Source organism: Pinus tabuliformis, chromosome 7, assembly GCF_031772625.1.
Source record: "Pinus tabuliformis cultivar Carrire ecotype Pingquan chromosome 7, CPIR1, whole genome shotgun sequence".
Taxonomy (NCBI): Eukaryota; Viridiplantae; Streptophyta; class Pinopsida; order Pinales; family Pinaceae; genus Pinus; species Pinus tabuliformis.
This window is the reverse complement of record NC_142293.1, coordinates 688,334,140-688,356,877: the sequence shown is the minus strand read 5'-3', so window position 1 is coordinate 688,356,877 and position 22,738 is coordinate 688,334,140. Positions and strand designations below refer to the sequence as shown.

The window sequence follows — 22,738 nt, the reverse complement described above, 5'->3', positions numbered from 1 at the left end:
CCTCTCGACGGACCAGCATCAGGATAGCGATGACTTCCTAAGTATAATCAAGAGCAAGATAACAGAGGAACACAACACCAAGTTGGAGCAAGAACCCACAATAGAAGAAATTCAAGAGACTATCTTTGGCATGCAGCAAGACAAGGCCCCCGGGCCGGATGGCTTCACAGTTGCATTCTATAAACAGCACTGGGACACTATAAACAAGGACTTTGCAAGAATGGTAAAAAATGCATTTAGAAAACATAAATTGGGGGACAACACAAAGTCTTCCCACATAGCCTTGATCCCCAAGGAAGCCAACCCCAAATCCTTTGATAGATTCCGGCCCATCTCGCTCTGTAACGTCTCTTATAAAATCATTACAAAAATAATAGCAAACAGGATAAAGAATCTTCTCCCACTCATAATCTCAGAGAATCAGGGAGGTTTTGTCCCAAAGAGGCAGATCATAGATAATGTTATTCTAGTCCAGGAAGAAATACATAGCAGTTACAAAAGAGGAGAGCGTGGGATGATCATTAAGCTGGACATGGCCAACGCGTTTGATCGTGTAGATCACTCCTTCCTTTGTTCGGTCTTAAAGAATTTTGGGTTCTCTCCCAATTTTATCAGCTTGATTAGAGCTTGTATCTTTGACTCCTGGACCGCCCCGTTGATCAATGGCAGGCCCAGCATCTCATTCAGAAGTTCCAGAGGACTGAGGCAAGGCTGCCCCCTCTCCCCCTTCCTCTTCATTATCATGGCAGAATCTCTCAGTATCCACCTAGAAAACCTGCGTAGCAAGAGAGAAATCACAGGCATCCGCATTGAGAGAGGGATCAAGGAAATAAATCACTCATTGTTTGCAGATGACACTCTGCTTATTGGGGGTGCCTCCAGTCTAATGGCTAGAAGGTTCAAAAAGGTCCTGGATGCTTTCCTCCAAGCCTCAGGAGGCAAACTGAATAATAGCAAGTGCAAGCTCTACACTTGGAATGTGCCTCATCAGATTCAGCAAAGAATCTCCCAAATCCTGGAGATCCCTCTTCAAAAAAATTGGAGTTCTTTCCCTTATCTGGGCCTGCCCCTGGTGAAGGAACACATTAAAGCAGAAGTTTGGACAAATCACATGGAAAAAATGAGAGGCCACCTTCAAAATTGGGGAGCCTCTTGGCTCAATCTAGCAGGCAGAACCATCCTTATAAAGGCTGTCCTCTCTGGACTTCCAATATATCAATATGCAATCATTATGGCCCCTGCTAGTATACACAAACACATGGAGCTCATAATGAGAAGTTTCCTCTGGCAAGGAGGTAAACAAGATACCAAAAAATTCAGTCTAGTAAGCTGGGGTCAAGTAACCCTTCCTTATGAAAAAGGAGGCCTATCTATAAAAATCCCGAGCCTCACCAACCAGGCGCTGGGGCTCAAGCTGATCTGGAGGATTCTCACAGGAACTGGCTCGTGGTGGGTGGAGGCAATCAAAAAGAAGTATCTTAGAGGCCCAAATTCCAACATTCTCAATGACCCAATAGCTGACAGGCCCTGCACCCCGATGTGGCGTTTAGTGAAGAAAGTTCTACCACACTTCAAGGAAAATGTCTCCAAGATCCCAGGTAATGGTCAAAGTATTAATATATGGACTGACAGAATATTGAACTCCAATCAAAGAACTTCTGTTCAAGAGCTCAGACCTTTGCAAAATTGGATGGAGGAGAGACACATAATCACTTTGCATGATATATCCTTATGGAACCAAAATAGATGGCAGGCTTGGAAAGATCTGAATACACCTCTGGAATTAAAACCTCTGTGGCACAATCTGAAGCTCTCATTATCTGGATCAGCTCCAATAAGCAAGGACAAAGAGGATAGATATATCTGGGATACGGGGGGAGGGTCCTTCACAGTAAAGGAAGGATATAAATCCCTCCAAACTACAACCCCCACTGACACTTGGAACCTCTATCCAGCTGCCTGGAAGACCGAATGCCTTCCAAAGGTAAAGCACTTCAATTGGACTCTACTAAAAGGCCGAATTCTTACAGCAGAGAACCTGAGAAAGAGAGGGATACAAGGACCTTCGATCTGCAGCTTCTGTGGGGAAGAGGAAGAGTCAATTCAGCACTCCTTCATCCTCTGCTCGTTTGCCCAAAGTTGCTGGAACAGGATAACAAGACCCCTGAACATTAGAGAACTCCCTGAACAGATGCATAACCTCCAGAAGAATTGGAAAAGAGCCTATCCATACACTAAGAAGGGCAAAAATAACATCATTAGACTCTGGAAATGCATCCCCGCTACTCTGTGTTGGAACCTCTGGCTTGCAAGGAATAACCATGTCTTCAAAAATAAAAGGCCTAACATGGATAGGGTAATAGCCAAAACCATAGCTAATATCTCGGAGGTGGTAAGTGCAAACTTCATTGCTCTCCCAGACCAAGAGAGTTGGACACAAGAGGAAAAGGAATGGTACAGCAGTTTCAAAGTGAATCACGCTCTGAATCCTCCTGCACATAATAAAGCCAATCAGAAACAGGCCAATTGGAAACTCAGGGGTACAAAAGATGAAGTAAGGCAATGGATAAATAAGCAAGACCGACCACTTCTGTTCTTTGATGGAGCATCGAAGAACAACCCCGGAGCAGCGGGAGCAAGAGGAGTCATAAAAGACCAAGAAGGAAAATACATTTGCAGCTATGAATGGGGATTGGGAAAGACATCGAACAACGCAGCTGAAGCCTACAGTCTCCTCCTCGGCACAACAATTCTTCTAAACCTGGGTCTCAAGAATCCAACTATAATTGGAGACTCGGCTATCATAATCTCAGCAATGGTCAATGACAAAGATTTCAACAGAGAAGGCCTCAACAACATCAGGAAGAGGATCACAGAGAACATTCGAAATCTGGGGGATGTCATCTTCAGACATGTGCTGAGGGTGCATAATGACAAGGCCGACGCCCTTGCCAATAAGGCGGTAAACCGACAGCAGGGACAAGTCTGTGAAAATGAGAAAACCTATGATAAAGATATCCCATAATCACTTAAGCAGTCATTCAGTCCATCAGCACAGCCTCTCTGAATTCTGTCAGATCAGTGATCATGCCATCTGCCCGTCCTTGGAAACTTATCCCACTCCTCACACACTTCCGCCCTTTTCCTCCTTTCACGATTACAGTCATACCCGTGATCTCCCTCCTGGCATGGTAGGCATAAGTCTTATCAGGCTTCTTGGACTGAGACCATCGTATCCGAAGCTAGATTTGCAGACAGAGCCCGCAGGCCCCATTATCCCGCTCCTACATCCAGTTTGGCTTCCCCCTCTTCCTTATATACCGGCCCCTCCGAGCTCTCTTCGCACTCTAACATCGCAGCCCCTGTCTCAGACAAAAAGAATTCGTGTCTTGGAAGGTAGCGAAACTCAGGAGTTCAGAAGCCCGAGTTCAGAAGCTCGAGTGCCTCAGTGCGTGATCAGAAGCCCGAGTTCCCCTCGTCTCCTCAGGACAAAGCAAGCCTCCGTTCAGAGCTTCGAAACTCAGCTCCCCTCCTCGGCCATCCTCAGGTATAGCTCAAGTCATCTCTTAAAGCTCTGTTTACTAATCTACTCTTTTCAAGTTATGGCAGCAAATAGACAACAGCAACCAGCACAGGAGGGCACAGAGCAGCAAGGAAATCCATTGGACAGAGTGTTAGGGAATGATACCTGCACTCTGTGTAAACAACATATGTTCATGATAGCCCGTTTTGTTAAACATCACAAAGAGTTGAGGGATGATTTTCTGGCAGATAGTCGTTCTAAAAGAAAGAAGCTGGTTAAGCAGAGGAAGGAAATTGAGGGACTCAAGGAGAAGTGCCAGCATCTAGAGGAGGCAATCAACCACATCAAACAACTCACGGACAGCATGCAGGCGGAGGCATCCACCAAGGCAAGCCAAAAGGATGAAGAAAGAGATGAACAGAGGGATGAAACAGTAAACCAGTTCTGGTGTTAGTTATATGAATAGTAAAGTAAAGCTTATAGATGGTCTGTTTGTAAGGCAGTACAGTAGGTATCTATTTCAGCACTTCCTTCTCAGGTTAATCTCACAGAAGTCACGGGCTGCGCCCCGATTTTGGACTTCACTTGTGAATGTTCTTCTTGAATCCTATGTAATAGCTCTAGCTTTCCTAGTTTTTTAATATATGAGTAATCGATCTTGTGAAAAAAAAAAAAAAAAAAAGAAATTTAAGTAATGGTGTGAAGGTCACGGGTTACTCTATGGGAAAAAATCCAGTCATGTTAAGGGTTGGTGCTGCATAGGCCCCATGCTACTTAAACCACTTACAAACTAAAAATAAAAGAGATTTAAGTTATAATGATTCATATTCGCAATCAGAAAATACAATTAATAAATATGTAAAAATTTAATTAATTTAATTTTCCCTAGAAAATAAAATTTAAATTCATATTCATAACTATTATATTTAGAATATTCTCATTCAAATTTAATTAAAAAGTATATAAAAAATCAATATTTTGCAACAAAATATTTTCCTATTTGTCTATATATTTATAATCAAGACTCCATATCACATTAAAAATTTTAAATTTTAAAATATTATAAAAATATCAAAGAAACATTCCCCATATAGATAACCAAATATATTATCCAAAGCACCCACATCAATCAAATTTCATTAGGTGCAAATTTTCTCTCAAGTTTTGCAATCACAAAGAGATTTGCAATTGAGAAGTTTGATCCCTCTTTGATGCGGAGTATATCTATAACTTAAGATGAATTTATCTTGACATAAGATAAAAATTAAAGTATCATATTTTCATCATTTATAATTTAATCTAAAAATTTTAATGATATTATGAAAAGTAAGATAATGAACATTTATTGCATATTTTTGTGGTCAAATTTTGAAGAATGGTTATTCATAAATAAATCCAGGGTATCCATTTTATTTTTATTGTGGATGTTTTTATTCAATGGAATATCCCTTCATCGGGACATGGATGTCTAAAGAAGAATGTCATAGATCTAAGGGTTATATAGAAGTAACTGTGAGAGAGAAGGGTTATATAGAAGTAAGGGTGAGAGAGAAGAGGAAATCAATGGATGATTGGATAATGGAAGCAGAGAATATAGAAAATCTTAAAAGAAAACCCTAAAGAAAAAATTTAGAAGAAAGATCCAAAAAAAATGAAAAGCCCTAAAAATAAAGGTAATTCAATATCGGATAATATAATTCAAAGAAGGACTTTGAAATAATAAAAGTTTTATTTTGATTGAAGGTTTAGGATCCACTATAATAGTGATTGTATGACCTAGTATAAATGATTAATATGTGGATAATATCAATTCAAAAATAATATATAAGGTAGCTTGAACCCATAAAATAAATTTATGGATAAATTAATTAATTAATAGTAATTTTTTCCGAATATAGAGAAAGGATTCCATAAGAAAAATAGAGATATAATGGAGATGAATAAGATATTGTAGTAATCAAAGGAGATAGGTAAAGAAAGATACAAATGTGATATAATGCTAATTAAAAAACAAAGCCTTCCTTAAGGAAATACTAAGATAAAGAAATAAAAAGAAACTAGATAAAGGACCAATGACAAGGGAAGAAAGGGAAGGTGGGACCAATGACCAAAGAGAAACAAGGGAAAGGAAAGGCAAGGAAAGGGAGGACAAAGGGAGGAAAAATAAGTGAATACCAGATAGTATGGTTAGTGTAATAAAGAGAGCCAATTTGTGTAGACTTCAAGTCGAGTATCCCTATTGAGATTGTTTTGATGCTTTATAATTTCCAAGCCCTCTCTAAATACTATCTTAAATTTATAATTTTCTTTTTTGATGCTTTGAATGTCTTCTAAACAAATATGACATGTGGAATGTTTGGGCTATGCAAGTGTTGAAGTGTGTATAAGTTCATTTCAAAAATAATGAAATTTCATATTATATTTAATATAAATATAATTTACAAAATAATTTGTCTTTTTCCATGTATTTTTAATATTAACATGAAAAAAAAAAAAAAAAATCCTTTGATAGAATTAATTTTTTTATGTAATTTAAGCATTGATATGAATTCTTGTGATTATCTTGGCTTTGAAAATCACTCTAAGTGAATGCACATCTATGTTTTATGCTTGAATCCTCCACAGTTTTAACTTATTCACCCTTGGCCATCTAATACAGCCCTGAAAAAATCCCATTTTGATTCGTGATCAAGGACCACCTCGGGGGGAGGGGTCCCTGACACCTCTAACCCCTCTTCTAACCAACCCTGTCATTGATCCTCGATTCCTCTCAAGCCCAAATTAAGTGACACCATGGATATCAACAAGATTCTTCTTTAGTCTTGGAACATACATCACATCTATGATCCTGGGATGTGAGCCAAATTCCAACTGAAAGGTAACCGTAATGATCCTGGTAGAATCTATACCTCTTATCATCTCCAAAATCTATGCTCTGCTTGAGTTATTTCTCCTCAAAATCACTAAAGAGATCTTTATTCCTCGTCAGATGGAATGATGCACCACTGTCAAGATACCACACGCCTCCCATGGCAGTGTTGGCCATGCATGCAATGAGAGAGAAATCAAGTTCGAATTGTGAAGCTAGAGCTTCACCAGTTGCCACTATTGTCGATTCCTTCTTGCTTGATTTCCTCTGTGGCCAGTTCTTGGAATAGTGCCCATGCTCGTGTCAGTGAAAACACTTGACTTTCATTAAGTCCATATTCTTTCTGCCCTCCTCGCCTTGGGACTTCTTTACCTTGGCCCACTTTGCCTTACTCGCTAAGGCAAAATCCTCTTTCACATCCTTTGAAGAGGTACCATCTCTGGTGTTCCACCTGATCTCATCCTGCATCAAATCTGACCATAGTCGTTCCCAATCTGGCAGCTTCTCCCAAGCATTGACAGAGTCCTAATACCTATGCCAACTCTTTTGGAGTCCAAGAAGAGCAAGGCTCAACATATCTTCCTCAGCAACAATGATTCCAACACGTCCAAGTTCATCTTGACATTGAGAGAACTTGGTCAAGTAATTTGGAATTGAGTTGCACACCTCCATCTAGACTTTTCGAACTTTATCTTTCAGTGCCAACTTCCTTTGGTCATTGTTATTCTGGAAAATGTCCTTCAATGCTTTCCACATAGCATGCAGAGTTTCCTTCCCATGGAGACTCGAGAAAATGTGGCCTCGAACTCCCTTAAGGATTATCCGCCTCGCCCTTGCCACGTGCTTCTTCTATTCGAATAGATTTTGAGCATCGATGTTGTTGCTTAGGAATATTCAGATCAATGAATTCCTTCAATCCATTACCCTCCAACACGGCCTCCATCCTATCCTTTTTTTTCACTCATCAATAAGAGTTCCTTTCCTTGGTATTTTAGGTGTAAATGTATTGGTTCATTTGTGGCATATATGGCTATTTCATGCTCAGTATTTCTATTGTTTATATGTTGGTTATGAATATTTTTTATGACAATGACAATGTATGGTTGTCATCGCGTTTCGATTTGTAAATGAATGAGTAATGAATATATGACCTAATAGATATGTGATAAAGCACCAATGCTTCCATATATTGAATTATTATATTAATATTGTCCTTATTGGTTGCTAGCCCCTTTTATTGTAATTGTACCCATTGTCACCTATATATACCAAGGATACCTAGATTTAGAGGCCATATCAAGTTGTACATGGGTTATATTGCGAAAGGAGGTTTCCCTTCTAAAGAGGGTTCACAATCATTATTCTCTTTCACTCTCAACTCATCGAGTTACTTATTTTTCTCTTTTTTTGCTACTAGGGTGTTTTGATGCATAAAATGATTCATCAAACTTGTAAATATTTCTACACCATTGGTCAGCCCAAAAGGTACCACCACAAATTCATAGTATCCAACCAAGTTTTAAATGTTTCCTTTGCAATAACTTCTTCCTTGTTTTTCAATCTAGATATTAAAGACCATTATATATAAATTTTAGAAAATACCGTGACTTATTTCATTCAATCAAAATATCATGAATTTGACGTAAGGCATATTGATTTTTAATTGTGTTTGTATTTACCTACTTGTAGTCAATGTAATGCCTTCGAGACACATATTTCTTTCATAAAAAAATCATCAGTTCTCCCCAAGTTTATATACTAGGTAAAGTCAACCCTTCAATATATTTTGAAGTCGCATGTGTAAATCCTGCAATTCTATTATAATCATACAATATGAAGGCTTGGAAATAGGCCATATTCGTGTTTTAAGTTCAATAGTAAATGGTATCTCACATTTTAATGGTAGTCTAGGAAACTCTTCTAGAAATGCATCAAGAAATTCTAATAATATTTGATGATGTTATATATCTTTTGAATATTTTTCTATTTCATAGAAACTACCACATACATAAAACACCCTTGTCTAAGACCCACTTTCAGTTGTAAGGCTGAAAAGAATCTTAGTGTTGCTTATCTCTTGGTTCCTACCAAGATTCTCCTTTTCCATAAATCATCTACAAATTAAAGTAACTTACGTTTCATAACTAGAATTATTTCATGAGCTCCCAACCAATCGTACCACGAAATATAACATAGGATCCCAAGGTGGTAATATATGATAGTATCTAAGTACTGCATGCTCTAAACTTAAGTTCTTAATATTTTGACAAGTGTTCTACCTCTTTTTAATAATTAAATTCATCTCAACCAATTTATAATGAATTTTCTTGCATGCCATTAAACCACATCTAAATAATGTATTTGGAGAAATAAGAGTTTTATTGTATTTTGGATCAATTAATAAAGATAATTTAATTCCATTTATTTTACCAACAATCTACAAGATTGTATATTGATGTTCTACTTGATAACTATTCAACGTAACATGAATCCTATGTGTCTTATGTTAGGTTAATTTTGACTCACAAAATAGTTAAGATAGCCTTGTTTTGGTCATTGATGGATTTACCATTGGTTTTTTATGAGCCCATGCCATGGGTGACCCATGGTATTTAATATAATGAATCTTATTTAAAGGCTTGAAGAAATCCATAAAATACCTCAAGTGGCCTAGTGTTTCGTCAACTCAATGGATAAGGTCGATATATATATTTATATATATATATATATATTTGTGTGTGTGTGTGTTTAGTTCTAATTTTCCCAATAAAGGGTTTAGGGTAAATATCAACTCTTTTCTACATGTGTACCATGAGTTTATTTCATTTCTGTAGTTACACTCCATTTTTAACATGTGGTACCATAGCTCAATTAGAGAAATAATATAAACACAAATGATTATACACATGGAAAACATGTACATAAGAGTCAATATTTACCTTGGACACACTTTACTAGGAAAGCCAACACTCGAGATATATATCTTTGTTACCATAATCCAAGCCAGCCAAGCTCCATGCCACTCTGGGTATTTTATAATGGATTCCTTAAAACCTTAAAATAATCTTAATCACATCAAATATCATGGGAAAATACCACGTGTTTCCCAATACCATGATCCTATAAACTAGCAAAAATAATCATGTTAATGATCAAATCAAATATGTTGCATATGCTAAGAATAAGTTGTGGATCTATGGAATACTAATGTAAGTCTATTGAGTGATCAATTATATAATAGTGTTGAGGGATGCTAGAAGGTATCCTTAGTTGGATCATTGATGAGATCAAGCGAAAATACAAAAAACTCTTGTGTATGAGTTTGATATGGTTTGCATATCAATGATGCATAGCAATTGGAGGAACTAGAGAACATTTTGGGGGTAATATGAGAGGAAATATGGACACTTTATGTGAGGGATTTCAATGTGTAGGGAATATAGTCAAGTGGGTGAATGCAAATTTGCGTCAGCATGGTTTAGCTCATCATGACTATGTAGAAGATTAGTTATGCCCCTTGAGGTCAACAATTATTGTAGTTTCCTCAAAGTTATTAATTTGATAAGATCTAAGGTCTTAAACCACCCATAGGTGCAGGCATGAAAATATCATCCCTACAAGAGGTGGAATGCTTTAGTAGCATTCATGAATGAAGTTATGTTAAACCTTGCGAATAACTCTCTAATTTAATGGGAGCTCACAAGAACCTTTGATTTCATAGTAGCATTAGTGGCTTTAATGGATTCCACCCAACCATTAAAGAAAGAACAAGAAATGAGAGTTATGGGAAAGGATAATTTACATTAACACACTAGGGGAGAACTCAATATCAAAGAAATTACACCCGCAAGTCTCCTAAATCAAATGACCAATATTTTGGCACCAAAATCGAAAAAATTCATTAGGAATGATCGGTTACAAATTAATGGAGTTGGGGCTATTACAGTTAGACAAAGGAACGTTTAGATATCACACACTGTCACTTACTTGAGCATGGCATCAAAGATTCAAACCATACAATTCAAGGTTGTCATTGTGATTATAACAAACATCCTTTCCTCATACTAAACAAATCATCCCTTAGTGTTAAACTTAATGAACCGATTTCTTACATGAAGTGATGGTTCATGGGTATGTGAACCATGGTAAACGAAACCTAGAAAAACATCACAAGGATTGACATGGAACATAGTAGAAGCACATGGATGTATATTGGAATATAAAGAAATAATCAAATAAGGAGTGTTTTCTTTAGCGTGTTGTATTTGGAGCAGAGAGGGATGTTGGTAAATAATATGGTAGATATTTCTTGTGGCTCACGGGTTCTCCCATAAAGAGGGAGTAGACTATGAGGAGACTTTTTCTCCTGTAGCCAAATATTCCTTTATTGAAGAAGTTCTTTCAATAGCTTTTGAGACAAGATGGAACATCCACCAACTGGATGTGAAGATCACCTTCCTCAATGTCATCATTGAGGAAGAAGTCTATATCGAGCAAGCATATGGGTTTGAAGTCCATGATAGAGAGACTTATGTATGTAGCTTTAATAAATCACTATATGGACTCAAACAGGTACCCAAGGCATGGTATTCTAGGAGCGATAGCAATATGCAAAACATAGGCTTCACCAAGAGTGAGGTGGATCCCAACCTATAATTCTTGTTGATTAGGTCTAAGCCCCACATTTTAGTGTTGTATGTGGATGATCTAATTCGAATAAGTGTAGAGAGATTGATTGCATGTTGTATTTTAAATATAGAAATAGAATTTGAGATGATGGATATCAGGTCAATGCATCACTTTCTGGGAATTTGTAGCAAACAGGCGACATCCTCCTTAGGCAGGGGAAGTACAAACTAAAGAATCGTCTCCGTTGTTAAATTTGCACCCATCTTCGCTCCTATTTCCTTCACACTGGTAGCTTAAAAATAGAGTTTATATCTTGTTTCTTCAACCAAAAATCCCTCGTTTCATATATTTTTGGTGCTTCGTGTGTTCTCTGCATAGTAAGAATATGAGCCTATTGTTTTGTGTCTATTTTGAAACTTTGATCATTCTCCCTCTCCACGAAACTACCAAAAGACTCTCTCCCTTTGCACCTCTGACATTTTTGGTTCACAAAATCCTTTTTCTCTTTGCCACATTCCACGAGAAAATGGGATAGTGTCGGAGATCATCCTCCACTCAGGCTGCCCAGTCTGACTTCAATGTTGTCAGCACAAGGCATTTTATGGTTAGGTGGGTAGTAATGACAATTAATAGATGTTGGTATGGGACTACCCATGGCATGCCATAGGAGAACCAATCAGCACGCAAGAGGCCCTCAACAGGCATGCAACAGTGTATGACATGCCTTCCCTCAAAGAGCTTTGGATATGTATGCTCCTCCCTTCAGCCGGTAATCACTTTATTTCCACATAGATTTTGTATACATCCATAGTTCACATAGTCATGCTAAAATACACGGGTTTTCATGAAAATGCGTTGTTACGCTCATAACTGAGACTTCTTCATCACCTCGAAGCTCATATTTTTATAGTTATTCTAAAAGATTCTAGTTTCCTTGTGTTCCATAAACCTAATAAATAAGAAATCATTTTGATAACCTCAATAATGGAAACATTATTATCCTCTCTATGTATATGTTTTAGTTCCAAGAAACCCAAATCAACAAATACTCGTTTTCATCTTCTTTAGGAATCCACAAGGCTCTACTTTAAGTATATGATTATTTTTTTTATTATTCAAAAACTTGATCATCGACAACTTGACTAAACAAAGCTTCCAAATTATCTATTAATTCTTGCTCATACCCAATTTTATTTTGATGTGTCTAAATCAAAAAGCATTATTTTTTCCTTTCTAGATTGTTGGTGGAATGAATAAATATTAACTTACAAGTCCAATTAACTTTTATGATTATTTTCATTTTTTTGGCTTTCCCGCGAGGGAATTTTAACGGGTCACTTTCTTGCAAATTTTAATTGCAAGAAGTTTCTAGTAGGCCAATTATATTTTACGATATCTATATAGTCATTTAATAGTTAGATTGAATTTAAATGGTTTCTCACTATGTGTTCCAATCTTCTAGAGCACTGGCTGGTGAACAAATTAACCATGCAACCCTTAATAAGAAAAAACAATAACTTCATTCCTAGAAATTATATTCAAATTTTATGGCTATTTTGAGTTCGCTCAATCTTAAACGTCTCTATCAAAAGAATGTCTTCATTGCCTTTGCATTCAATAGACCAAAATCTTTTGTTCTCTTAAAAAACTGATATTAAATCATGATAGTTAATTTGGGTCTCCGGTAGATTTTAAATACTTCTACTACAAAGTTTAGATTACCTACCATTCTAACATTATTTGCATAACACATTTAGTAATAAAGGTATGCTACTAGGTAAATCTTATTTAATTAAAATAACATGATGTATAAAATTTTACCATTTTATTGTGCAACCTTAAACACTTAAACTATGCCAACTAAAAAATTTAATAAATATATAACTAAGCTAACTAAAAGAGTTTAATAAATATTTAATATTGTCTTAAAAAAATATTCAAAATGACGTGTAAATATTGCTATTATTATAAAAACGTGATTTCAATCAGAATCATGCTCAAATAGTCATGCCAGTTAAAGTAGTTGAAAATTTAAATCATTGAAATTGTTGAATTCAATAAGCAAGCATAGTCTTCAAATAGTCATGCCAGTTAAAATAGCTCAAATAGTCATGAGAGTTAAAGTAGTTGAAAATTTAAATCATTGAAATTGTTGAATTCAATAAACGAGCATAGTCTTTATAATTGAATGGTTGGACAATCATGATATATTTACTTATACAACAAGTTAATAGTTGTTTGATGGTTATTTCTCTTTTACAGATATTATTGAAAAAAAAAACAATAATAAAGTTTGTATTATAAGTAAAAAAAAAATCAATAATAAAGTTTCTATTATAAGTAAAAAAAAAATAATAATAAAGTTTCTATTATAAGTAAAAAAAAAATTTCAAAAAAGTTGCATGAACGACTTTCCGTTTTTAAAAAAGTTGTATTAACGTTTGAATCAAAATTAAAAGAAAACTAGAACCTCCGTTACCATTTAATGGAGAAAAATTAAAAGAAAAACTTTGGATCCTCCATTACATTGCGCTTTTCATACCAATATAAATAATGGCCGCACCTTTTACCATTGTTCTCGATGTAGTAAATGTTTGAGCCATTGCTTTCTTTAATATTTGTGGTCTTGTGTTTGTTTCAGGCAACATCAGGGGATCGGCAAATACTTGCTCGCCTGTTATTTTTGTTTTCTCTAGTTTATTGCTCTGCGATTCTGGTTTTATTGTTTTCGTTTTCTCTGGATTTGTTGCTGGGCGATTTGATTCAGTTATCGTGTATATATTTTTATTTGATTTGGCTGGCTTTTGTCTTTTTTAATTTGTTTGCAGTGTTCTCTATCGGCATGTTAAATCTGTTTATGGAACTTTAAAATGTGGTTTGGTTTGGTTTACTGTGCGATCTTTTCAAATTCTTAAATGAATTAGGGCTAAACACCATAAGTATATAATCAATAAGTATATAAAAAATCAATAAGTATATAAAAAATCAATATTTTACAATAAAAGTTTTTCTGATTAGTCTATATATTTATAATCAACACTCCATAACACATGGATGATAATGAAACACATCTGAGGAGGAGCGAGGATGGCTAGGGTTTTCCTAGGTGCCGCCATCACACTGCAGATCTGCGAAGGGGCAGAGACAGTAGAGAACCCCTGGAGGTCGATCGCCGGATCAACCAAATCGTATACACCGTCATGGATCTGGTATTGCAGCGGAATAGACCACAATCCCCCTGCATCAAATCGGTCCCCGGATGCTGATTGGTCTGCTCACAGGTCATGGACGAGTTCTCACTATCTGATTAAGGGTTATTTTCACGGTAAACCGTTTGCTCTTTTTGTAACAGGACACGGCCAGGATGATACAGCCCGCCATCGACTAGATCCGCAATCGAAAATGCAACACTACCTTGATTTGAAGCTTTTAAATGCATTTAAGGGTAAGAATGGAGTGGACTGGCCAGAGATGGTCATGCGAGCAGGAGCCATACAGAATGCTGCTCCCCCATTTCCAGGCGGAAGAATGAGGGGCGGCTTAGATCTGACATCAGATAGCTCTAGGGAGAAACGACCACGAACCTCTGGTCCTTAATCAAATAGATCCCTTGATACATTTGTCATATAGCGCGATCCCGCTGAGGCACACTCAGAAACTTATGCGATTGAATATGGAAAATGGATGATAGGAGGTGGAAAGCCACTCAATGCAGAGGAAAAACAAAAAAACCCCAAATATGCTTTCCAATCACCAGATCTGGAAAAAAAAACAGCAAAGCGGGGCATGGATAAGGTCACAGGAACCACAACGGCTGCATCTAGAAAACTGCTAGCAGGAGGAAGAAAGCCCTTTTTCTATTCGCCAAATCTGGAGAAGAAACATGGGAATCAGGGCTTGATTAAGGCCGATCCGTCAGATCTGAAACAAATATTTATCAGATCGGTAGAAGGCAGACACTGTTGTGTACAAATCAAGGAAGGGATGGATGTCCTGGAGTTAAGAAAGCAGATCCAGATCAAACTGGGAACTCAGGCAGCATACCAAAGTCTCTTATTCTCAAGATTCTGCATGTAGGACCAACACACTCTCCAGCATTATGGAGTTGTCAAAGATTCAAACATCATCCTCAATCTAAGACTCTGAGGCAGATGCAAGGGAACCAGCTCAAAAAATACAGGCTCCTTCCGCGATGCAGTCAAAGGAAAGGAACCAATGCAACATAGACCAGCATCCACACCAAAGCTTCCAGGACCCTATATTGTGGAACATAAGCCAGAATCGCCTATTCTTACTGTATCATTGCCGGAGGTAACAGATCTATACTCAGACTTAATTCATAATGTTGTTATATGCAGATTTAACGGTTATTGACCCAAAGTTGATGCACTGCATCAATGGGTTTATACATCATGGACATCCAAATGTGAAATATATCTATGCCCTAAGGGATTCTTCATAGTTAGATTTAGTACAGAGCTGGAACGAGACAATATCATTAATCAGGGGCCTTGGTTTTAGGGAAATGTTGGTCTCTTTCTCACACCCTGGTTCCCGGATTTCGACGCCAATACCATGGTAGTATCGACGATGCCAGTTTGGGTAAACCTACACAACCTACCACTGCATTTCTGGCATCGAAAAGCTTTAACAGCCATTGGGAATTCCTTAGGAAAACATCTCAAAATAGATGAGGACAGAGCCAACCGGGGAATTTTCACATATGCCAGAATATGTGTAGAGGTGGATCTAAGTCAAGGACTCCCAGATCACATCACATTGAATTTCAATAATTCACTGTGGACGCAACAACTTGACTACGAGAACACGGCTTTCAGATGCCGTGGCTGCTTGCAGACAGGGCACCTTCAATATGCATGTCCACTGACTAGTAAGGAGCCTAAAAAGAACAAGAAACAACAGAAAAAGCCAAAAGGTTGGCAGCATACCGAACCACTGGAGGAGGAGGCACTGAACACGAAACCCACAGACGTACAAAGGAGACAGGAAAAAATTCAGGAAGAGAACACCGAAGGGCCCAAATTAGAGCCAAATAGCATGGTACGGCAGAAAGAATTACAGCTGGAAATAAGTGGTGCCAAACGAGCACATAGCTCCGAAGGATCGGACTCGGATAAAGAACAACCAGGGCACACAGAGGAAAACCAACTTGCCATAATTGTCCCCACTACCAACACTGGAGTCTGGCGTAAAGTGGAGAAGAAAAAAGGAAGGAAAATATAGGCCTGTAGACACAACTTTTTTATTTCTGTTGTATTCCTGTCATTACGGAAAGAGGCTTTTACTACTTTGTGTTCTTATTTCTGTTTTGCTGCCTGTTATTACAGGAACAGCCATATGCATATGCTTCAAGCATCTACAAAATGTAATTTTATCAATATGAATAAAATTACGATTTTTTTTTACGGGAAAAAAAAACACTCCATAACACATTAGAAAATTTAAATTTTAAAAATTTATAAAAATATCAAAGAAAATTTCCCCATATGTATCTTAAGATGAATTTATCTTGATATAAGATAAAAATTAAAGTATCAAATTTTCATCATTTATAATTTAATCTAAAAAAAATTAATGATATAATGAAAATATTAAGATAATGAACATTGATTGCATATTTTTGTCGTCCAATGAGAGAGAAGAGAAAATCAATGGATGGTTGGATAATGGAAACAGAGAATATAGAAAATCTTAAGAAAAACCCCTAGAGAAAAAATGTAGATGAAAGAGCCAAAGAAGAAAAGGAAAAACCCTAAAAATAGAGGTAATTCGATATGGGATAATATAATTCAAAGAAGCACTTTGAAATAATAAAAGTTTTATTTTCATTGAGGGTTTAGGATTTACTATAATAGTGATTGTATGATGTAATATAAATGGTTAATATGTGGATAATATATATTCAAAAATAATATAAGGTAACCTTAACCGATAAAATAAATTTATTGATAAATTGATTAACTAATAGTAATTTTTTTAGAGTATAGAGAGAATTCCATAAGGAAAATAGAGATATAATGGAGATGAATAAGATATTGTAGTAAGCAAAGGAGATAGGTAAAGAAAGATACAAATGCGATATAATGCAGAGATGGGAGAAATAATAAAAAAAGGGATGCCTTACTTAAGGAAATACTAAGATAAAGAAATATAAATAAACTAGATAAAGGACCAATGACAAGGGAAAAAGGGAAGGTGGGGCCATCAACCAAAGAGAAACAAGGGAAAGGAAAACGAGGCAGAGGGGAAAAAGGGAAGGTGGGGCCAACAACGGAAGAGAAACAAGGGAAAGGAAAGGGGGCATAGGGGGGGAGGAAAGGGAGGACAAAGGGAGGAAAATTAAGCAGAATATCACATAGTATGGGTAGTCTAATAAGGAGAGCGAATTTGTGTAGAATTCGAGGAAAATTAAGCGGAATATCATATAGTATGGGTAGTGTAATAAGGAGAGCGAATTTATGTAGAATTCAAGTCCAGTATCCCTATTAAGATTGTTTCGATGCTTTATAATTTCCAAGTCGTCTCTAAATATTCTCTTAAATTAATAGTTTTCTTTTTTCATGATTTGAATGTCTTTTAAACAAATACAACATGTGGAATGTTTGGAGTACTGTGCAAGTTTTTAAGTGTGTATAAGTTCATTTAAAAAATAATGAAATTTCATCTTATATTTAATATTAATATATTTACAAAATAATTTATCTTTTTCCATGTATTTAAATATTAATATAAAAAAGAATATCCTTTAATAGAATTAATTTTCTTTATGTAATTTAAACATTAATATGAATTCTTGTGGTTATCTTGGCTTTGTAACTCGCTCTACGTGAATGCACATCTATGGTTTATGCTTGAATCCTCCACAGTTTTAACTTATTCACCCTTGGCCATCTAACACAACCCTGAAAAATCCCCATTTTGATTCGCGATCAATGACCACCCAGGGAGGAGGGGTCCCTGACACCCTCAACCCCTCTTCGAACCAACCCCGTCATTCGTCCTCGATCCCTCCCAACCTCAAATCAAGTGACACCATGGATATCGACAGGCCTGACACCTCCCTCCCAGAATTTTCGGGAGCACAAAATCACTTTTCCCCAAACACCTACATTCCCAAATCCCTGGAGATCCCCACGCTAAGTATCTACAAATTCATCGGCATCTAGCTGACTAGTAAATCCCTTCTGCAGTGAATTGGGCTCAGGCAGAAACTGAAATCCCACTACAATGTTTAGCTCAGCTATAAAGGGTTATTCATTGTGATATTTTATTGGTTTTAATATCTCTGTGTCGTAATGGAAGGAGGCCCTTACTTCTTCAACTTCATTAGCCTCTACATGCGTTAATGTATAGAAATTTCTACCCTGACAAATATGAATTCTCATGGGAACCAATTTAAATATGCTTGTACTCTCTCCCACAAGAGTATTAGGACCCTGAAACCCTAGTTGAAATTGGCAACAAGCTAGGCAAATACGTTCATCTCTCGGAGCAAACCAAGCAAGGAACGCACACCTCCTACGCTAAGATCTATCTCTATATGAGCATATCAGACACTCTTCCATAAGTCGTTGGCCTAGAATCTGAGGACATTGATTGGATCCAAATGCTTGACTATGAACATGTCCCCTTCATGTGTCGCAACTGCAATGAACATTTTCATTTCCAACTCACTTCCCCCAAGTGATCTGAGAAGGGCGCAGCAACCAAGAATGACGATGTATTGACAAAATCCCCTCCAAAAGGCAGTTTACCAAGAATCTAATGGATCCAAGGCACCCAAAAACCATGCCACTCGCAACAGCTTTGAAGCGCCTACATCTCTTCAGAAAAGTCTAAAAGAGAAAACCTCAACCTCTACTCCAAGAACCCAAGAAACTCATGTCCTAGCCATGGTTAGGCTTGGAAAGTCAATCCTTAGCAAGTTCCAACATCATCCACCACAGTAGTTCCTGGTGCTCCAGCCATGCAAGGCACGGAGACCCCCTCAGCACACACTGAGGATGTCGATATGACAGAAGACGAAGATATCCTAGGCTTAGAGGGACTATATATACTAGCCATGGAGGATGCATGTAAGAGGAACAACCTCAAGGATATCCCCCAAAGGGGTAGCTATAGGAATGACAAGAGGGTTGAGTATGAATATCTCGTGTATAGTGACCCTTTGATCAATTAAGGGATAGTTAGGAGCCAAATATGATGAATCGCTAGGCCAGAGATTTGGTTTAGAGAATCATTGATAAGAGGGCAAATGTTGAAGCCCCAAAGAGCATTCCATCTTGGTGGAGCAAGAGGGTTGGTAGAGGGCACATCATTGAGCCTATGTTCAATCATTCTAGAGGCAGATAGAAGATTGATAGTGGCAGTATTGATGGCTGGAGATGTAAGCATTCTGAATTTGCGCAAGTTGTGGTGATCAGCAGAAGAAGAGGAAAAGTACTTCTGAGATGTGTCGAAGCTATGCGGATTTAAACAGTTGTAGAAGCACTACATTAGCGAGTAGGTCAAGTGTATCTTGTTCAAGGAAATATTGGTGATCATAGTTATTGACACCAAGCCCTAGTCATTTGAGTATCATAGATGTATGTAAGGGTCGTGGCCCCTAGTATGGGGTCCCTAAATTTTTTGTATTAAGATTTGTAATATAGCAAGTTGTGGGTTAAAAATTGTCTTTTGTACCAGCTCATTCACTGTTGTATGTTCTTTGTAGTGAAAATTTCTTATCTTGTGGCATTTTAATGTGTTTGTGATCGTGATCTTAGACTCAAACCCGATTCTTAGTGTCGTAGAAAAATCAACACTATGGTCCCTAGATGGCGTTGTAAAAGATTGGAATTATGGCATACAAATTGGAGTTGCATCCATCTTCATGTATGCAACTACTCTTCCATATTTTTATCTTAAATAAGGTAATCAGTTACAATATCCCAATTCATATTACTTTGGTAGATATTAATGAAGAAGAGAAAATCATATTAGAAGCAAAAGCTATCTTTGAATAAAGGATGAAGAAACTACGAATTCGAATAATTATTGAATTCCTCATCAAGTGGAAGAACCTATTAGTAGATGAGGTGGCATGGTAATATGAGTTCTTCATGCATAAGCATCCACAATTAATCAAGTTTTAGAGGCAACACTCTTCTGAAGAGGAGAGAATCTTAAGCCATAGATATTGAATTATTATATTTGTATTATTATATTAATATTGTCCTTATTGGTTTCTAGACCATTTTATTTTAATTGTACCCATTGTCACGTATATATACCAAGGATACCTAGTTTTAGAGAGAATATCAACTTGTACATTGGATATATTGTGAAAGGAGGTTTCCCTTTTAAATAGGGTTCACAATCATTCTTCCCTTTCATTCTCAACTGATTGAGTTACTTATTCTTCTCTTTTTCTGCTACTTGGGTGTTTCGATGCATAACATTGATTCATCAAACTTGTAAATATTTCTAGATCATTGGTCATCCCAAAAGGTACCACCACAAATTCATACTATCCAAACCAAGTTCTAAATGTTTCCTTTGCAATATCTTCTTCCTTATTTTTCAATTTAGACATCAAAGACCATTATATATCAATTTTAGAAAATACCATGACTTCTTTCATTCAATCAAAATATCATCAATTTGAGGTAAGGTGTATTCATTTTTAATTGTGTTTGTATTTAACTACTTTTATTCAATGAAATGCCTCTAAGTCACATATTTATTTCATATAAAAATCACCAGTTCTCCCCAAGTTTATATACTACGTTAAATCAACCATTCAATATATTTTGAAGTTGCATGCGTAAATCCTACGATTCTAGAATAATCATACAATATAGAGGCTTGGAAATAGATTATATTCGTGGTTTAAGTTCAGCGATAAATTATATCTCACATTCTAATGGTAGTCTAGCTAACTCTTCTAGAAATGCATCAAGAAACTCTAACAATATATGATGATGTTATATATCTTTTGAATATTTATTCTAGTTCATAGCCACTACTGCATGCATAAAACAACCTTGTCTAAGACTCTTTTTTAGTTGTAAGGCTAAAAAGAATCTTAGATTTTCTTCTCTCTTGGTTCCTACCAAGATTCTCCTTTTCTGTAAACCATCTACAAATTAAAGTAACTTACCTTTCATTTAAGCCCCAAGAGTTAGCTCAATCGGTCAAATCAAGTGCCTCGCCAATGGGAGGTCACAGGGTCGAATCCCGAAAGCTCTTGGGGTTAGGTCAGTAAATAGGCCGAGGGGTGTTGATGCCTTCGGGTGCGTCCACTCAGTGTTGAACAACCCTGGATGTAGCAGCTACCCATTGACCCGGGTATCCGTGAACCAGAAAGTGAAAAAGAAAAAAAACTTACCTTTCATTTCTAGAATTATTTCATGAGCTCCCAGCCAATCCATAACAATTATAAGATATGATCCCAAGGTACTAATGTAACAACCCAAGTGAAAAATCCATGTAAATAAACTTAATAAAGGCATAATAATAATCGATTATGGCACAATTATTATAGGTTGAATGTTGGGCAAAAACGTCCTAATGACGCTGTTCATTTGGTTTTTTATGCTAAGGAAATTGGCAAAGGATTTGGAAAGGAAAAATGGCATTTTTTGCAACTTCTTTATGAATATAGTGGAAATTAGGATAAAATGAAGGTGAAAGGTCATAGGTTTCATGTGAGGATGGAAAATTAATAAAAATAATGGAAAAATGAAGAATATAGAGTCCACATTAATAAAAGGCTTATGCGGATCAGTTGGTACCTTTTTGTCAGTTCAGTGTTGGAGCTATCTCTCTATTCTCTCCCTCTCACACTCTCGGACACTTACAGTTTTATTGGAGCACTTCAACGTTGGATCAAGAAAGGAAAAGAGGAAGCAAATATCAAGCAACGAAAAGTAGGATGAGGCAGCTAGAACGAGTTTACTTGCAAGGATTAATTTGCACGTGTGATTTCCTTGCTAGATTTCGCATGCACGGTTATCTATGTGTGTTCTTGGTTATATTTTTTTCATTGCCATGGATTTTTCCAAGTGTGGCAGTGCTCTTCAGCCTTTCCTTTCCATTTCGGGTTAGCATTGAGGTGATGGGTTCTCATGTTTTGGTGGAGCTAGGTTGTTGGATGGGCTCGAAGCTGAGTGAGGCGGATCTCTGAAAGGAAAAACACATGGCAGAGTGATCCCTGATCTGGACTATGGATTGCGGTAAATCCACTGGCTTAGTAACCCCTGAACCGGACTGTGGGTTACCGTAAATCCTAGTATTGTGTGCCTCATTGGGCCTAGGAATCCTCGACTAGCGAATGGCGGGATATACAATAAATTCTAGAGGTGGGGTCCCTAGAACAGGCCTAGGAATCATTTTCTGTGAATGGCGGGATATGTGGTAAAGCCTGGAGGGTGTTGTGTTGATCATGGCCTAGTGACCCTTGAATCAGACTATGGGTTACCGTAAAGCCTAGGGACTAGGAGGTAGTAAAATTCCTCATGATATAGGTGGATAAATCTGGTGGCATCAATGCTCATTCGTTTCTTCTTTTGGTTATGAGTCCCGCATTCATGCTTGGAATGTGGCACGAGAGTGGTTGGCTGAAGAGAGAATCGGATCATCGAATCTATGGTCAAGTGGAATGGGGTAGTCACATATTGGGTTGGTTGTTGCATTCATCAATAAGAGTTCCTTTC

The 22,738-nt window shown here is 37.0% G+C and overlaps 1 protein-coding gene across 1 annotated transcript; it reads left to right on the top strand.

The window, feature by feature from the left end:
- The first annotated feature begins 130 nt into the window (after positions 1 to 130).
- On the top strand, positions 131 to 3,977 carry LOC149249362 (uncharacterized). Its single transcript, XM_089452759.1, has 3 exons — positions 131 to 2,559; positions 2,680 to 2,962; positions 3,078 to 3,977. Exons 1-3 carry the CDS (start codon positions 131 to 133, stop codon positions 3,975 to 3,977), a joined length of 3,612 nt encoding a protein of 1,203 aa, XP_089308885.1.
- Positions 3,978 to 22,738: the final 18,761 nt, after the last annotated feature.